This window comes from Neopsephotus bourkii, unplaced genomic scaffold, assembly GCF_033783945.1.
Source record: "Neopsephotus bourkii isolate Nb327-2 ecotype Australia unplaced genomic scaffold, CSIRO-AGI_Nbou_v1 NB_1250, whole genome shotgun sequence".
Taxonomy (NCBI): domain Eukaryota; kingdom Metazoa; phylum Chordata; class Aves; order Psittaciformes; family Psittacidae; genus Neopsephotus; species Neopsephotus bourkii.
Genome location: NW_026901735.1, coordinates 3505597 through 3523148, shown reverse-complemented (window position 1 = coordinate 3523148; position 17552 = coordinate 3505597). Strand labels below are relative to the sequence as shown.

The 17552-nt window shown below is 48.1% G+C and overlaps 1 protein-coding gene across 5 annotated transcripts in view; it reads left to right on the top strand.

Moving 5' to 3' along the window:
* The window catches only part of BMP2 (bone morphogenetic protein 2), a 105716-nt gene that overhangs the window by 22505 nt on the left and 65659 nt on the right, over positions 1-17552 (top strand). Inside the window, exons 1-4 of one of the 5 annotated variants that reach the window (XM_061364814.1) lie at positions 5293-6079; positions 6665-7116; positions 7979-8337; positions 10654-11630. In XM_061364814.1, coding sequence (XP_061220798.1) covers positions 7986-8337; positions 10654-11498 — 1197 coding nt within the window. In that variant the 5' untranslated portion in view covers positions 5293-6079; positions 6665-7116; positions 7979-7985 and the 3' untranslated portion in view covers positions 11499-11630. Of the gene's footprint in view, positions 1-5292; positions 6080-6379; positions 7117-7978; positions 8338-10653; positions 11631-15436; positions 16331-17552 lie in introns of those variants that run through there. The other 4 variants (XM_061364818.1, XM_061364815.1, XM_061364816.1 and 1 more) reach the window with 4 other exon arrangements.

The window sequence follows — 17552 nt, the reverse complement described above, 5'->3', positions numbered from 1 at the left end:
AAGGATGGAGCAGGCTTTCTCAAAGCACTAAGAAGATTGGCTGTGCAACACCCATCCTGCTGTGGGGCCTGGAGAACAGAGAAAGGGAGGAGGTGATGGCACAGCAAGTGATGGAATCCACTGTGTACCTCTCCTACAGTGGCTGAGCCGGTTTGGGAATAAATCTGTGTGTCCGTATCCTGACCAGTATCTTTATTGTCCTCATCAAGGTTATATTGCTTCAGTGTAGAGAGACTCTTGCAATATGAGAGCATTTTTCCATAGTTGAATAAGCTGATGATATTCCTGCTAGGATTTATGGTTGCAGTAAGAACTGTGGACAAGGCACTGCAAGAATTCGGCAGGAAACTATTGGGTAATAGATTTGGTATTGGGCTCGTCAAAAGCATCTATGTGAGCGGAGTACTTAACGTCACACTGAAGTTTGGGGAGTTTAACCCCAAAACTGTGTCTAATCTGATTATGCATAATCGAAAATGTTAGTGTGACCTATATGGATCTTTGGGGCTCCCAGAAAAACAGCCTTTCATTGCTCTGCCCCTCTTCCCCTTCTGTAAAATGGGGGAGCAGTTCTTCCTCCTCTTGGAGAGGAATGGAAAGGTCACATAAAGGAAGAGTACTATGACTTTGGAGCTACAGATGTTCCGGGGATAAAGAGTGTCTTGAAGCAGTTCAATATGTGCCACTAGTAACTCGTTTCTACACTTCAGAGCGTGCTTTCTGGAATGCTGCAGAGGGAACGCTGGAGCAGATGAGAGCCTGGGCATGCTCAATGGATGTTCCTCTCCTAAGACCCCTCCGAGCCACTCAGTTTTGCAGCACACAAGCAAATGAGCTGCTGAATAAAAGTTCCAGGGTGATGTCTGAACTGAGGCCTGTGCCCATCAGAGCTCCTCTGGAAACTGGGCAGAGCTGGGAACAAGGGATGCGATTGAAAGCGACTTGCAAATAGCTTTACTTGCAGTGTGAAGCAGGTGCAGCAGCTGATCGCTTGTGCCGAGCACATGGCACGGAGCAGGCTCAAAGCTTTACTATTGCTTTTCTGTCCTTCTGTCTGGTTTTTAGAGGATGTTAAAAAATCAAAATGATAGTGACCTGAGAAAACATGACATTGCAGCAGAAACTAAACTGCGAGCAGTCATTATCAAAGACACACTGGTGAAGGAGTGTTAGTGAACAAGAATGCCTTGGTGATGCAATGATTTTCGTCCTGCAACTGAGCACAGAAAACCTTTTCATATGCCCTAAATCTGCAGCTACAATAAAGCCTTCATACAGACAATCTGCTTAAACAGAACGTCATGCTTGCCTTTATTTTATTTTAATTGCAAAACATTATCCCGCTGCACTGTTAAAGTATGCACTTCTTAAGGCAATAACGCGCAACTTTATATTATCCTCCATGTTACCTGACGTCAAGATCTCTGCTGTGATGAAATTATAAGCTCCTGAAGTGGACCATCTATGACGCAGCCATTTCTGCTTTATGTGGGGGAACACCCTCACCTCATTGTCTTCCCAACAAGACTTACATAATTAAAAAGCCCTCTTTGCTCTGAATCTTCTGACTGGAGTAGTTGGCATCCCTGTCTCTTCATCACTTACACAAGTGATCCTGTACCTCTGAAACCAGTAGGAATTTTGCCACTGTCTTTCAGGCAAGATTAAGCTCTGGGATTCCAGGTATTTGAGATTGCTATTGGCATTAACCTAGTATTTAACCCCAAACAATAGCAGTGCCTAGCTCTTTGTGCTTTTGCCTAAAGGTCTTGTAGGGACTTAAAAGTGGGGTGAGCATTGACATCCCCATTTCCAAGGTGGAAAAGCAAAGGGAAGAAAAAGGACACTTCTGTCACTGGGAATAGAACTGAGGTCCCCTGAATCTTACTCACTTCACTGCCTATGGAATCTCCCTAGCCCGACAGCCTGTAACTATTCCTACTCCATGTAATTAAATGTACATAAATGGTGGCAGTGCCTTGGAATCTATCCAGTGATTGCTCAGTTGTTGTGCAGCCTGTACAGAGGCGTTATGGCATTTTGTCTCCTCTTAATGATAAAAGCCACAGGTTAAATACTGGATTTTGACATTGGGAACTTTATAGCATCAAGGGGAAAACAGTAATGTAAAAGGTTGTCACATTAACTTCCTTTTTTTCCTCTTTCCCCAGCAATTTCAGTACAAGTTGTAGGAATTTGTCTTACAATTTCAAGTTGCCCAGCCACATGAACTGATCACTACAGCCTGTATTTGCAGACATAACACTGTTGAGAGCAACTGGTTTTGTTCACTGGAAACGGAGACATACTGAACATGCAGAAAATACTAGGTCTGCATTGTATTTCCTGATAAATTCCCATTTCCCTGCCACTACGATGGACGGAAAGCTGCGAGTTGATGAATGAAATTGAGACTCGCAGTGAAACAGAGCTTTGAAGAGCTGCCAAATTTCAGCAAAGGTGAATAAGAAAGAAAGAGACATTTCTGAACAAACTGCCTTTCCCCTCTTCAAAACCAGATCACCATCTTGTACATTACCTTCTCAGGTGAGAATTCATCCTTCATGGGACAGGAGACAGCCTGCGCAGCAGGGACAACTGAGAGATGTTAAAAGACAAACCACCAGAAGACAAGTATGTCTTCAGAGAACAGTGCTAAGGAGTATTTTAAAGAATGGCCACACATCAGATTCACACAAATGCCAACAGGAAGCACAGTTCAGGAACAGAAAAGCTTTCAGATAATCTCCACCCGTTACGAAGCCAAAACCTCAACATCACTAACACATCTTAACTCATTTTCAGAAGCCGCCTCTCTAGCATTTGATGCTGTACCATGTGTATGTTTCATGCTTCAGCACGGGTTTTTATCAAGAGGTTTATTCACTAAAATGTGCAAAATCCATAGAAAAGCTCAGTGCTGTTAATATTTCATGTCTCACGTACTTATCATATCCAGGGGACAGCAGTGCAAAGTGGAAATTTTCACTAATGCTCAGCATTGGTCTAACTGGTCTGGGGAAGCCAGGAGTAGAAGTGTTGTCCATCAGTGTGCATAGAGCATACAAGTGTTCCTGAACACCTTAGCCTCTAATCCCTGGCAGTGTTCAAGGCCAGGTTGGACACAGGGGCTTGGAGCAACCTGCTCTAGTGGAAGGTGCCCCTGCCTGTGGCAAGGGGTTGGAACTGGATGAGCTTAAGGTCCCTTCCAACCCAAACTAATCTGTGATTCTATGATTCCATAATAGACCAGAAAGTAGGTGGCTTTGTTAAGGATTACAAGTTACAGTTAGAAACCCTAGTGAGAATTTCTCATTTAGGTCTCCCAGATGAAGTCTTCTGCTTGTAGCCATCAAGAATGATGGTTGCAGTTTAATGAGGTTGGTAGAAAGGACACTACGTGGTGGCATCACATAAATGTGACTTGGTATAGTATTTGTAAGAAGGAAATGCTGGGCTTTAAGGACTCTGTGTTGCAAAACTTGACCTTATTTGGATACTTTTCTGTCATTTTACTAAGAAAACCCAATGATAGCTAAAGTTGAGGTCTATCAGCTGTGTTGTGGTCCTGGAAAGGAACACCTGGACCTGAAACCTTAGCAGCAGGTGCCATTAGTTGAGTTACTGGCTCATCACCTCTCAAAAAACTCTACTAAACACTAAACTTAATTCCACAGACCATGTGATGCATTCGTTACAGCTAAATACACCTGTGTCTAATGTTCTTTGTTATGACAAAAATACTTCTCAGCTTTGAGCTCAGGTGTGCTGATGCTAGAGATGCAGCAGGAGCAGGCTGGAATGCTGTATTCAAAGGCAGTGGGCTCTACGGAGGGGTATTTGGTTGCTTCTTGTGCTGATGAGGCACAAACTGTAACCAGATGTTCATGGATGACACTTGGAGGGCCTTATTCCCCATATTCACCAGGGCACTGGCTGAAGGGGAGCTGGATCTGCTTTGGTGAGAAATCAAATGTGGGGCAAGTGCTGGAGCACGGCTGAGGTTCTGGTGTGGGTGCCGGTGCGTTCAGGGAGGATGTTGTAAGTGCTTCCATGTTGTCTTTTGGGACCTCCTGGAAACAAGTGGGAAGGCAGAATCACTGCCCCAGCAGCTCCTGATCTAAATAGGCAGAGAGAGGACAAACTAGAAGGGGAAATGTTCTATGGCCAAGAGAACAGAACTCTATGAGAGCCTATTTGTGTTTAAAATGAGGGACAAACCTACAAGACCCTTTTGACATCAGATCATCTGCAGGCCTTCAGAACAACCACAGGCACGTTCCTCCCTCACAAGGCTCATCATCCTAATACAGAAAGCTCCTGGAGATAACATGAAGCTGGCCATACAGTACAGCCTATGCTCCAGGCACAGGGAGTAAGCGTTGAGGCAAGAAATGACTTTTTCCTGGCATGACCCACTACAGATTGAACTGGAATGGCAATTAGAAGTTGAAGTGCTCATTTAATGTCAGTGATGTGTAAACTACGTTGCCATTGTTATTTTAGTGCTGATTTACATAATTGGCATACCCTGCAGTCACACTGCACAGCACTTTCGGTTCATGCTAAAGACTTGCAGGAAGTCATAAAATTAAACATTATCTGCACTGGAATGCAACGGGAGAGTAGCTACACTTTTGAAGGATTTCACCTTGCTCCATCGCCTCTCCCGCTGTACTCACAGCAGAGTGATAATCCAGATTAACAAGTGTAGGGAGCTGTTGGTAGGAAGGAGCTTTACCAGCTCTTTAATTAGGCTGGTGTAGTTCTGAGGTGGTTTCTTACTCTGGTATGTAGCTCTCTATGTGAGCACCTCATCCTGCAGTGATGTTTGGCAGGTAGAGCTGAAGTCACTCTAACACAGTGCAAAAGCCATGGAGCACAGGAATTACTCTGGTCCAAATCTGCTGAATTTCTGCCTCAAATCGGTGGCTTCCCTACAGTTGGAAAGTAGCAAGATGGAGGGAAAAGGCCGCTCCCAAAGGAGGAGCTGGTAATGGAGCCATCTCGGTTGTTATTGCTTTAAATCCTCCTCCGCAGTAATTCAAGGTGTCAAAGGCTGGCTGTGCCTTTTGCAAATGAAGCCCCTGAGAGGTATTTGGGTGGAAGAGGAGGTGCAGCACAAGGCATACACGGTGCTTGCTGTGCTAGCACCGGGACCCCATGCCACTGGCTTTGGCTTTGCTGAGGGAACTGAGGGGGAGAAGGCTCAGGGGGGACCTTATCACTCTCTGCAGCTACCTGAAAGGAGGTTGCATGAAACAGGGAGTGAGATGGGGCTTCCTTGTCCCAAGGAACTAGTGATAGGATAAGAGGAAACAGCCTCAAGCTGCACCAGGCAAGGTTTAGGCTGGATATTAGGAAAAATGTCTTCACCAAAGGGTGCTCAGGCATTGGACAGGCTGCCCAAGGCATTAGTGGAATCACTGTTCCTGGAAGCGTTCAGACACTGTGTAGATGAGGCCCTTAGTGGTTTAGTGGTGGTCTTGGGAGTGCCGGGGTAAAGGTTGGACTTGGTGATCTTAAAGGTCTTTTCCAACGTAGTTGATTCTGTGACCCAAAATTGCTGGGTATCACATACCTGTGCAACAGGGGCTGGGCCCTGCTGCAGAGCCAAAGCAGGCAAACAGGAGATGGATCAAAGGGTGCATCCCACCGGACAAATTAAATGGTATTGGGATGAAGGGATTTGCTAATACCAGCAAAGGGAGCTCGGACTGGGAGCCGAATCTCACTGAACATGGGCCTGCCTTCTTCACCCCAGCTGTCCTACTCCGTGCTTGGATGCGATGCCGGCTCCCGCAGACTCGGGCGCTCCGGTGCGCACCGGAGGCAGGTGCCGGGCAGAGTCGCTGGGCTGGTTTCTGATGGCGATGCCGGGGTTTGCGTGCCGGAGATCCGCCGCATTTCCACCACTGGAGGGCAGCCACATCTTAATAAAAACCCCTTCACACCAGACCCAGACCCAACCCTCCGCTCGGCTGGGGCTGAGCCCGCAGCAGGGAAGGAGCCTCCTCCGAGGACAGCGAGGGAACCCCCGGCTCTCCAGCCCTCTTCCCGCAGGCTCGCACGCAATAAAGTAACTATGTATGTTGTTAAAGTGCTTTTAGAGCACCGGGATTCTCCCGATACCTTACGTGACCTTCACACCTTCCCACCCCAGCCGGCCGGGGCACGGTGCTAATCCGATTTGCGGTACAATGGGGTATTGTACGACCCGATCCCGCATCCCGAGCCGGGCGGCCCGTGCCCCTCCGCCGTTCGGCCGCCCGGAACGGGATGCGGGGAACTGTGCCGGCGCTTCCCACAGCTTAACGGGGCGGGCGGGCAGCTTCAGCGAGGGAAGGAGGAGAACGGGTGAAGGAGGAGGGAGGGAAGGAACGAGGGAGGGAGGCGGCGTCTCCTTTAAAAAGCCGTGCGGGGCCGCAGCCCGCTCCCACAGGGAGCTGTGATTGGAGCGGGCCTGCGAGCCTCCGGGGTCGTGACATCGCCGCGCAACAAAAAGCCCCGGCGGCGGGCGGGCACCCCCGGCAATGGAGCGGTGCGGGGCGGGCCGGGCACCGGGCGCTGTCCCCTAAAGCCGTCGCTCCCCACCCTCTTTTTTTTTTTTTTCCCTTTCCTTTTCCCCTCCTTTCTCCTCCCTCTTTTCTTCTTTCTTTTTAAGGGAGCGGGGGAAAGTCAAGCTTCGCCTTAATGCCGCTGCGGGAGCCTCGGTAAATGTCCATCTGTCCGACGCGGGTGATGCAAAAGGACTTTTTTGTTTTTTGCTTTGAAAAGGAGCTTTTTAAGTCCGTAGACACATAGGGACCCATTCACGGGCAGGCACACGCACACACACTCGAGGAGGAGGAGGAAGAAGAAGAAGCAACAACTTTTCGATCGCTGCTTTTAAAAGAGAGAAGCCCTTCCCTGGCCGGGACTTGCCTTCTGCCTCCTCACCCAGCTGCTAAAAGTATGTTTCTGAGGCGGACCGTACTTCAGAGAACTTCTCTTTTCTGCTCGGCAGCTGTAGAGGAGCAGCAGCGAAGTTCGGAGTAACACCAAGTGATGCGGGAAAAACACCCCGAGAGCAGAAAACCCTCCTGCAGACACAACCCCTGCTGCTGCTGCACACAGGTATAACCCCGGCGGTCGCAGACCCGCTGAAAGCCTCCTCCGCAGGATGACTCCGTGGGCCACGGCGGAGGTGCTAGCGCTCTGGAAGAGAGAGGGGGGACGGGACACTAATCATAACAATTATAATAACGATAATAATAATAACCCAGCGCAGAGTTTCACGGGGGAGAGTATCACCCTGTGGGTTTGGCTAAGGACGTAGCAGGATTTGCGTTTTCCTCCCTCCCCTTCTCCCACCCCGCAGAGGGAAGGTAGCTTCTCCCTCTCTCTCCACTGGGGAAAGTCGCTGCCCCTCCGGGGAGCGCTGCAAAGCGGAGCCGGCCCCGAGTCCCCTCGGGTCGGGACGGGAGCGCAGCGGGGAGGCCGCTCTGCGCGGCGGCGGGGCAGCAGCCCCAGCCTGGTCCCGGAGCCGGAGCGGCCCCGGCCGCGGCGGGAGGCGAGGCCCGGAGCGGCCCGTCCTGTCCCGGCGCACACCTGCGCCCCGCCGAGGGCAGCGGCCCGGCCCCGGCGGTGCCCCCGTCCGCCCCTTTCCTCCCCTTCCCCGCCGCGCTCCTTTGTTGCGGATCGCCCCGCTCCGCTCCCCCGCCCCGTCCCGTCCCGTCCCCTTTGATCTCCTGCCACGGGGATTTTCGTGCCTCGCTCCGCCGCCCGCCGCGCACCTGAAGCGGCCCCGCGGGGGGCTCCTCCGCGCCTCGGGGCCGGCCGGGGCCGCTCGCCATGGGCTCCGCGCCGAGCCCCTCCGGGGTAGGTCCCACCTGCGGACCGTCCCCGTCCGCCGCCCCCCCCAACCCCGCGGCGCGCTCCCCCGGCGCGGTGTCCGCGCTGACTGGCTCCCATCGCCTCCTCCTCCTCCTCCGCGCAGGTTGATCATGGTTGCCGCGACCCGCTCCCTCCTGGCGCTGCTGCTCTGCCAGGCGCTGCTGGGCGGCGCGGCCGGCCTCATGCCGGAGGTGGGCCGGCGGCGTTTCACCGAGCCGGGCCGCGCCGCCTCGGCCGCGCAGCGCCCCGAGGATCTGCTCAGCGAGTTCGAGCTGCGCCTGCTCCACATGTTCGGGTTGAAGCGGCGGCCCAGCCCCGGCAAGGACGTCGTCATCCCCCCCTACATGCTGGACCTCTACCGCCTGCACGCCGGGCAGCAGCAGGGGCAGCCGCCGGCCCTCGGGTACCCGCTGGAGCGGGCCGCCAGCCGCGCCAACACCGTCCGCAGCTTCCACCACGAAGGTACGGGCTCGGGGGGCCGGTGGCGGGCGCGGAGCGGAGGGGAAAAGGGGGAGGGCCGCAGGAGGAGGAGGAGGAGGAGCGTCGGGGTGGATTCCTCCCCGGGAGCGCCGGTAACGCGGGTGTGTTGGATTCACCGGGGCGGCGGTGCGCTTCCAGCCGGCCGCGCTCCCACGGCCTCAGCGGCAGGCGCCGGGGTTGCTGCTGTGGCGCGCAGCCAGCCTCGCTTCTCCTCCTCCTCCTCCTCCCGACGAGGGGCTCCCGTTTTATTCGCTAAAGCGGAGCGGCTCCACGCTAAGTGTTCCCCCGGGTGGCTTTCCCTTTGCGAGGGTAAAGCGCAGGGAACTTTCCCCGAGGCTGCGGGGGTTTCTAATCCTCATCTCATCCCCGTGAGAGATCGATGCAACGATCTGTTGCGCCCTCCTCAAGCACTCCCTCGCCCCGCTGCCGTCGAGGAGCGGTTTAGCCCGGACCCAAGCTATTCCTCCCCAGCCAGCAGCACCCAGGCTGGTAAAAAAGCCCTGTGGCCAGTTTTGGGCTCTCACCTGCAGATAACCCAGCCCAAAGCAGAACGTGGTGACCGGCTTCATCCCTATCCCTCCTGGCCTGCAGCCCACTGAGGCCAGGCACCCTTCTAAGCAGCTTGGGTGCGTTTCCCAGCCCATGGAGCTGAAACAGTGTCTGTGGCGTTGGCCACGGCACGGGTAGGCCCGTGGAGCCGGTGGGGCGCGTGTCGCTCGCGTGCTCTTTGGGAAACGTTTCCCCAGGTTGTAATTGTTCCTGAGGCTGCTCGTCTCCGGTGCTGGCGTGCAGCGGCCCCGCTGCAGATGCAATGAAAACGCGGTTTTCCGCATGCTTCTAAAGTGAAGCTGCGCTGGGAAAAGGAATCGGTTAATACTGAATGTTTCCGATGGATGAAAGAGGGGGTCTCGGGGAAGTGGATGTGCTGTTTGGTGGGAAGCCTTTATCGTGAGGGAGGAGATGGATGATGAAATGTAACCTCTCATCGTCCGCGTTTCCCTACGTGGAAAGTAAACACGTAGCAATGAATGGAGAAAAGCCAGTGTGGGGGTCCTTCACATTAGTGTGGTAGGCAAGGGGCTGAGCGAGAGAGGAAATCGGAGGGTGAAGTCCATGATTTCTAGGCAAATGTAAAAACCTATAGTTTGAAGTAGTCAAAAAGCACAGTTTTTGGCATAAAAGCTATTCTATAATTGTCACAAAGTTTAGAAGATCAATACAACTCCATTTTTCCACTGAGTTCTCACACTGTTCCTGGCTTCTTGAAAGCAGGAGTTGGTCTTGTGACCACTCAGAACATCTGCATGTTTACAAATACTGATCCGCTCCCGGAAAGCTGAGCCTTCCCCTATCCAAAAGTTGCACTGGATTCGACAGGGAATGGTTACGTGACCAAGAACTGCTAACAGCACTTAGGGCTTCCCCTTCGAAAGTGAGTGTTTCTCCAGGATGCTTAGCACCCAAAATAGAAACCAAACTTGATTTGAGAGAGGATTGCTTTGGCAAATACTTGTAACTTCTTCAGTGGCTGTAGCAGCAGCCCTAGGTACATTTTACTCCCTCTGAAGCTCCATTCAGTTACTTGTTGACTCAAAGGCGAGAATGGCCTGGGGTTCGGTGACTTCAGGTTTATTTTCTGGTGTGGTTTTGAGAAACCTGTTGTTCAGAAGCAATTTTATTTCATTATCCCTTCAGCATCCACCCCTTTTCAGCTCCTGCCGTTCTTCATGGCCCTTTTGGGTACATCCTAGAGTGTGCTTCATAAAGCGCTGTTACAGATGTTAAGTTCACCATTTCTAATCAAGATACAAGAATCCAGAAGTTAGTATTTCTAAGCCACCTAAACTGTGGAATGGTATTTTTCAGGGTGGAGTTTAAGGGATTGATTTTAGAGCCACCTTCTTGAAAAAGGCAGAAATGCAACAGTTGCCTGAAGTCGTCAACCAGTTGTTGCCGCACTGTTAGGCTTGAGTTTTCTTGCTGATGTCCTTGGATTCCAGCATAACGCAGTGTGGTTGTTGCCACCCATTCATAACCACCTGGAATGCAAAGGGCACCGGTGTGCAATCAAAATGCTTAACAGTGAGTGAAGCACCCTTAACTCCATGCTATACGTGCTTGTGTAAATAGAGCAGGACAAGGGAGGTGGTGTTTCCCACCTGAAAGTCTCGTGTGTTACATGTGTTAGCTATTGTTTGAAAGTTGCCATCAGCAGAGTGCGAGAGGTTTGGTTGCTTGTCTCAGTTCCTGATTTTTCTTTCTTTCTTTCTTTCTATTTTCCCTGTTTAATCAAATTAGAAGTTTTGGAAGAACTGCCAGAAACAAGTGGGAAAACAGCACGGCGTTTCTTCTTTAATTTAACTTCCATCCCTAATGAGGAGTCTATCACCTCAGCTGAACTCCAGATTTTTCGGAAGCAGGTGCACGGAGCCTTTGAGAACAACAGCAGCTACCATCACCGTATTAATATTTATGAAATTATAAAGCCAGCCACAGCCACCTCTAAGGACCCTGTCACAAGACTTTTGGACACCAGGTTGGTGCATCATAATGCAAGTAAATGGGAGAGTTTTGATGTAACGCCAGCTGTTTTGAGGTGGATTGCACATGGACAACCTAATCATGGGTTTGTGGTAGAGGTGGTTCACTTGGACAAAGAGAACAGTGCCTCCAAGAGGCACGTTAGGATTAGCAGGTCTTTACATCAGGATGAAGATAGCTGGTCTCAGCTCAGGCCATTATTAGTAACGTTTGGGCATGATGGCAAGGGACACCCGCTCCATAAAAGAGAAAAGCGTCAAGCGAAACACAAACAGCGTAAACGCCACAAATACAGTTGCAAAAGGCATCCGTTATATGTGGACTTCAATGATGTGGGGTGGAATGACTGGATTGTTGCCCCACCGGGGTATAGTGCCTTTTACTGCCACGGGGAATGTCCTTTTCCACTGGCAGATCATCTAAACTCAACAAACCATGCCATTGTTCAGACTTTGGTCAATTCAGTGAATTCCAAAATCCCCAAGGCTTGCTGTGTGCCGACAGAACTGAGTGCTATTTCCATGCTCTACCTTGATGAAAATGAAAAAGTTGTATTAAAGAACTATCAAGATATGGTTGTGGAGGGTTGTGGGTGCCGCTGACACAGCAAAAAATATATTAGACAAATACAAAAGGTTAAAAATAACCCCCCCAAGCTGACACTTTAATATTTCCCAATGAAGACTTTATTTATGTAATGAAATGGAAAGAAAAAGAAAAAAAAAAAAACACAACTATTTTGAAAATATATTTATGTCTACGGAAAGAAAAAAAAAAGTTGGGAAAACAAATATTTTAATCAGAGAAATATTCCTTTAAAGATTAAATGTATTTTAGTTGTACATTTTATATGGGGTTCACCCCAGCACATGAAGTATAATGGTCAGATTCTTATTTTGTATTTATTTCCTATTATAACCACTTTTTAGAAGAATAGCTAATTTGTATTTATATGTAATCAAAAAGAACAAAAAATATAGGGTTTGTACATAATTTTCCAAAATTGTAGCTGTTTCAATTGTGTGTATTTAAGTTGGAGAAAAAGAATACATGGAAGGTTACTATGGCAAAGTGCATAGCACATTTGCTTTCTGCTGTGCTACTGTTAAGGTCACAAGTTCAAGTCCAGAAAAAAAGAAGTGGATAATCCACTCTGCTGACTTTCAAGATTATATTGTACAATTCTCAGGAATGCTGCAGGGTGGGCTGTCCAATCCATGAGAACTGGCGTCCTCTTTAGGTGGAACATTTGGATAAGAACCAGACGTTGCTGATCTAGTATAAATACTGCGATTCCCAACTAATTCGCAGTGTGAATTTCAGAAGGGCCAATAGGAACCCTATGGGAGGTGGGGAGGGTGGGGGAAGGCTGAATCCTTTCTAGACCTACAGAAAAGTGAATGTTTGATGTTTCCTTTCAAAGTCCTTCCTTTAAAAGTCCTGGCCAAATATAAAATAATAAAAACTAAAATGTCATCTTTTTTTTTTTTTTTTTATTTTTGGTGGTTATGTATTGCTAAAGAGGAATTAATGCCTTATTTGTACCAGCCCTTGTCTTTACCAGTTGGAAGAGCATTGCATACTTCCTCACCTCAGAGGAGAGCTCATTTCTATGGAGTGTTGTAGTGACATTAATCTTCAGGTCTTGCCCTACATACAGCAAGCTGTTGTCGTATGCAGCTTCCTGTCTAACCTCAGCTGGTGGGTTTGCTGGTTTGCAGATTGGCTTGTCTTCTTTTCCAGGGTTTTGTGTTTGAAAGCCTTTTTTCCCGCCCCCTTTCCCAAATGTTTCAATCTGTGTCAGATAATAAATCATAAAACTCTGATCTTTCTTTCTGAAAAGTCCAGTCTGTAAGGAAAAAATGGTTCACTTGTGCTTGTAACTTCTTACTCTTCAAATCCTTCCTGGAGGGGCAAAAGCATGATTTGCAGCTGGCAAACAGCATTAAAGCTAACACTTATTGTGCCTGTTGTAGTTGAAGACTGCTAGGGCAGTCAGGTTACTAGCTGTAGAGGCTGGGTTGCTTGTTGTGTGAAAGCTATGCTGAAGTAGTAGAGTGGGAAAGTAGCTTAAACCGGCTTCTTGGCAATCCACTGTGGAGTGCACCGAAGCTGGGAATGGAATGAGATTGTGTTAGACTGCTGGTGGTAAGTTCCTGCATGTTTCAGGAGCTCTCCACTGTGTTTAGAGGATATATAATGGCTGTGCTGATATCTCCAGAGATGTCAGAACTCCCTTGTGTTCTGTTATGGATCCATTTCTGGATTTGGTGAACTGAAGCAGCACTTCCTAAAGCCATGTGTGCAGCTGGCCCATTAGAGACCTCTCTAAGGCAATTCTGGGAATCTGTAATTTGGGTCTCCTACTAGCCTAACTTTCTATTAACAGAACCTTCCTCTTTCTTACTGCCCTCCCCAAACTCCTCCTTCTTCACTAGAATTGTCTGAGTTACAGCAAAGGTACTGCATAGGTTTGTTGATCAGAAAGGCTAACCTGATGGCTTAGAGGTCTTCATATAGAACAGTTCTGTAGGGCTCATCATCACAAAAAGCAAAGGGTACAGAGGATATGGGAGAAAAACTGATTTCCTGTTTGCTGCTCCCATTTTTCTGAAAGGTTTCTTAGACTGGTGGTAAGCTTGTGTGGCATGATAACAACTTCTGTGTTTCTTTGTACTGGCACTATTTCTGAGAGGTAGCTGATGTTATTGTCATGCTGATACTACGTGGTAGCCTGCAGCCTCGCTGGGTAGACAACCTCTGCTTTTTACCAAAAGAGCAGTGCTGTTTGCTTGGCTCATGTGTGTAGGGGGGAACACGACATATGCAGAACTTTAGTTTGCCTTTTGCTTGTTGCCAGTGTGCATTACTGGTGATGAGCACTTTATGGCCATTGCTTTGGCAAGGTTGTCAGGCACAGGATATGCTACAGTGAAGGTTCTGCAAGGCTGAGAGTTGGGGTTCTTCAGCCTGGAGATGAGAAGAGTGTGGGGGAGCCTTTTTGCAGCCTTTCAGTTCTTAAAAGGGACCTCTAAGAAAGACAGGAGGGACTTTCTAGCAGGGCCTGTTGTGACAGGACAAGGGTGATGGTTTTAAACTAAAAGATGGGAGAGTCCAGCTGGATGTGAAGGTAAAATTCTTTACAGTGAGGGTGGTAAAACACTGGCACAGGTTGCCCAGAGAGGTGGTGGATGCCCCATCCCTGGGGACATTCAAGGCCAGGCTGGATGTGGTTCCGGGCAACCTGATCTAGTTGGAGATACCTCTGCTCATTGCAGGGGGGTTGGACCAGATAAGCTTCAAAGGTCCCTTCCAACCCCAACTATTCTGTGATTTGTTGATTTTCTGCAATGCACAGTTGTACCAGTCAAGTTGTGGCAGTGCTAACGTACACTAGAGCCTCACCTTGCAAAAGCTGGACAGAAAGTGCTGAAAAGTTGAAGACTGCACCATTTCTATGAGCAGGACAGGTGTGATCCCAAACCTACTGACATCTGTAAAGAACCCACAGCACTTCTAACCAGATCTTACGCTCCAGCATTGCAAGGCTTCAGTTCCACAGCTCCAGCCCTTCCATCTGTGACTAGATTGAGGGAGGCTTTTTACAGTGGTGACTGCTTTACTTCTCCTGTAAGGCATAAGAGCACGTTGATGCTAATCTTGTTTCACAAAAATTGGCTACGGCGCTTGTCTATGCATGAGCAGTAGCTGGCTCATGGCGTGATGCTGCGTTCCTTATAAAGGCAAACCTCCTGTTGCTTGAGAAAGAGTTGCATCCTTAGTAAAATACACTGAGGCCAATGTGTAATTGTAAACCTATTAAGACCCATTCTTGTAAGCATTTCTATACCTGCTTAGTGTTAGTCACAGGATCACCGGTTCTGTACTGATTTTGAGGAGGAAATAGGCATGTGTCAAGCTCAGCACATCAATAAATATCTGCAGAATTGGTTTTGTAACGTACCTTAAATCCTTAACCCTTAACCTCTCTCTCTAGATCATGAGAGTGCTGCACTGAAGAGCTTGTTTGGGATTACCAATAGAAGGGTTGAATCAGACTGTCATACATGAGTAGCAGAAAATTCTCCTAGAGATCAGCTGGGTTCCTGAACCCTGAGAAATAGGGTTGATGATCAGACAGTCCTTCCTAAAGGTTTGGGCTTTCTGACACAGAATCATCATCTAAGTCTGGTAGTGAGTGCTAAATAGTCCTAAAACTAAAGGTATGCTGTTACCACAGTGCTCCAATACTCTAGTTCTTTAGTAGTACTTACTTTTGTTCTGTAGTAGTACTTACTTCAGTTCTTTAGTAGCACTTTAGTTTGTTAGTAGTACTTAGTGTTATAGTGCTCTACAAGAAGAAATGAGCTTTTTGGTCTTATTTTCTTCTTTAAGAGGAGAAAAAGCAGAAGCTCTGGAAGGCAAAACTGCCTTTGTTACCCTATAGCCTGTTTTCCCCTAAACATATTGCTTCTAGGCACTTATACAACCTATATAGCTAGAGACTGCGATAGATAATATCACCCTTTGTGCATTTCAGATAAGCATCTCTCTAAACACAAATGTGATCAGCATCTCCCCTTGTCCTTTTGAGACTCAGTAACAGCTTTGTCGAGTGGCTTGGTAATTTTGGGGCACAATTCAGTTGGACTCCTGTGGTCAGCAACATGTAGAAATGCTGTGGGAAGATCTTCAGTTGAGGTAAGCTCTCCCGAGAGCACTGGCCATTTTCAACAGAGCAGGATCTGCTCTGCTGCGCTAACCTGAGCTCATCATAGCCAGGCATTGAGACCTTTCATGCTCCTATGATGACTGTGTTTGGGGGTCCCCAAGCTATCACCTGCTTGCACCCCATTAGGCAGTCAGAGGTCCCGCTTGAACAATCAGTACTGATGAGGCTTGGAGAGGAACATGATTTATTGTACTCTGAGCTTTGGAGAGGGAGCTCATCTGGACTGCATTTATATTAGACCCACTATTAGAAGAGGATCATTATTGAACTATTTTGTTATAGAGCTATTCCTAAACTTGTTGATTTTGGGGGTTTTCTTTTATTGATTTCAGGAGGCAGCTAATTGCCATATGGCAGCTTGATGTTAATGTTTTATGAAAGAACATAATGTTAATGTTTTGTGAAAGATCAGGAAACAAAAGTTTATGAAAAGCTTTTGTATAGTAACTGCAGAGTTTCAAGAACTGTTTTATACTTCCTGACAGTGCAGGTCTGGCTTAATGGTTTGTTTTTATTGCTTAAGAGTGTAAACCTTTCTTTAGCCGATGTGTGGAAATTATATCCTCATCCCGCATTACGCATTTCTCATTGCTCATTACTCATTCCCTGCTTTCATTTCTGCCATCTGTAATCAGAGCTTTACTGTTTCAACTGCATGCAAAACGCTCCTGTCCTTTGCACAGTGAGAGACTTTTCCTTAGCACCCACCCTTCCAAAAGAGAAAGGGGAGGGGGAAGGAAAAGGGGGGGAAATAAAAGGGGTGGGGGGAAGGAAAAGCCTACTCTGTCTATATTGTTTTTCTCTGTTTTGGGTGGAGTCTGTCTTAGATTCTGGTTGCTAGATGGTTTCTGTAGTAACAAGCAGAGAAAAAAAATCCAAGGCTGAAAAGGCACTTTTAAAGGTGCCATATCTTGCCTGGAGTATTATTTATCTAATTATGGATATGGAATGTTTATCTTCTTTATGTTAAGGCTACCCCTTTTGGTAGGGCAGGCTGCTGCTATGAGAACTTGATTTGTTGTGTTCTCACAACACGAGAACACGAGAGCCACGAATCTTGTTCCCAGTTGACTTAAGCTGCTGAAAATAATGATGAAAAGCCAAAGGCATTAAAATGTATTTTTAAAGACGTTATAAATGGTTGTTATAGGCACAAACCGCTTTGTTTTTAGTTACATAGGAAAGGAAAAAGAAGCTATGTTCAGAAGGATATTTGGATTTTGCATACTATTGCTGTAAGGGTGTTGGAGGAAAGTGTCAGTCTTTTGTTTTGTTAGACTACTATGTACAAGGGGAAAAACCATCCCAGCTTCTGCAGAATATAACCTTACTGTGCTGAACTCCACAGCTCTGGTTTAATCCTCGTAAGAGGTTTTTCAGGTGTGTGAGAAAGTAACCGTCTGTGTGTGTCCACTGCACTTGCCTTGCTTGGGCACAAAAGGAATTCCAGACTTACTTTAAGATTACTTCTTTCCTGTCTCTCCGGTACTAATCCTTCATTACCTGTATTCCTCCCAGCCGTGTCTGCAACAAGCAGTAATGGTTTCCCAAGGTGGAGTTTCCTCTCTTTTTGGAATCGAGTCACCTGTCAGTGCCCTCTGGGATTTAGCAGCCTCCTGTCTGCAAGCCTTGTGCAATGGTCACTTAGCAAAGCAGGTACACTGGGTTTGTCCTGGCTCTGTGTCCTTTAAGAGACAAATCCATCCTTGCTTCCAGCAAGAATCCTGGCTTGGGAAGGGTCTGAAGGCTTGCACCCAGTGTGTGCAGCAGAGACACCTCACAACACCAGGGATGGGGTTTGTAGCTTGCCAGAAGTCTGAGGGCCAAAGCTCATTTGCATCTGTATTTACATAGTGCTGTGAAGGCACTCAGCTGTAATACCTGCCTGGGCTTGTATTGCCCTTGATAGACGAAGAGAGGCTGA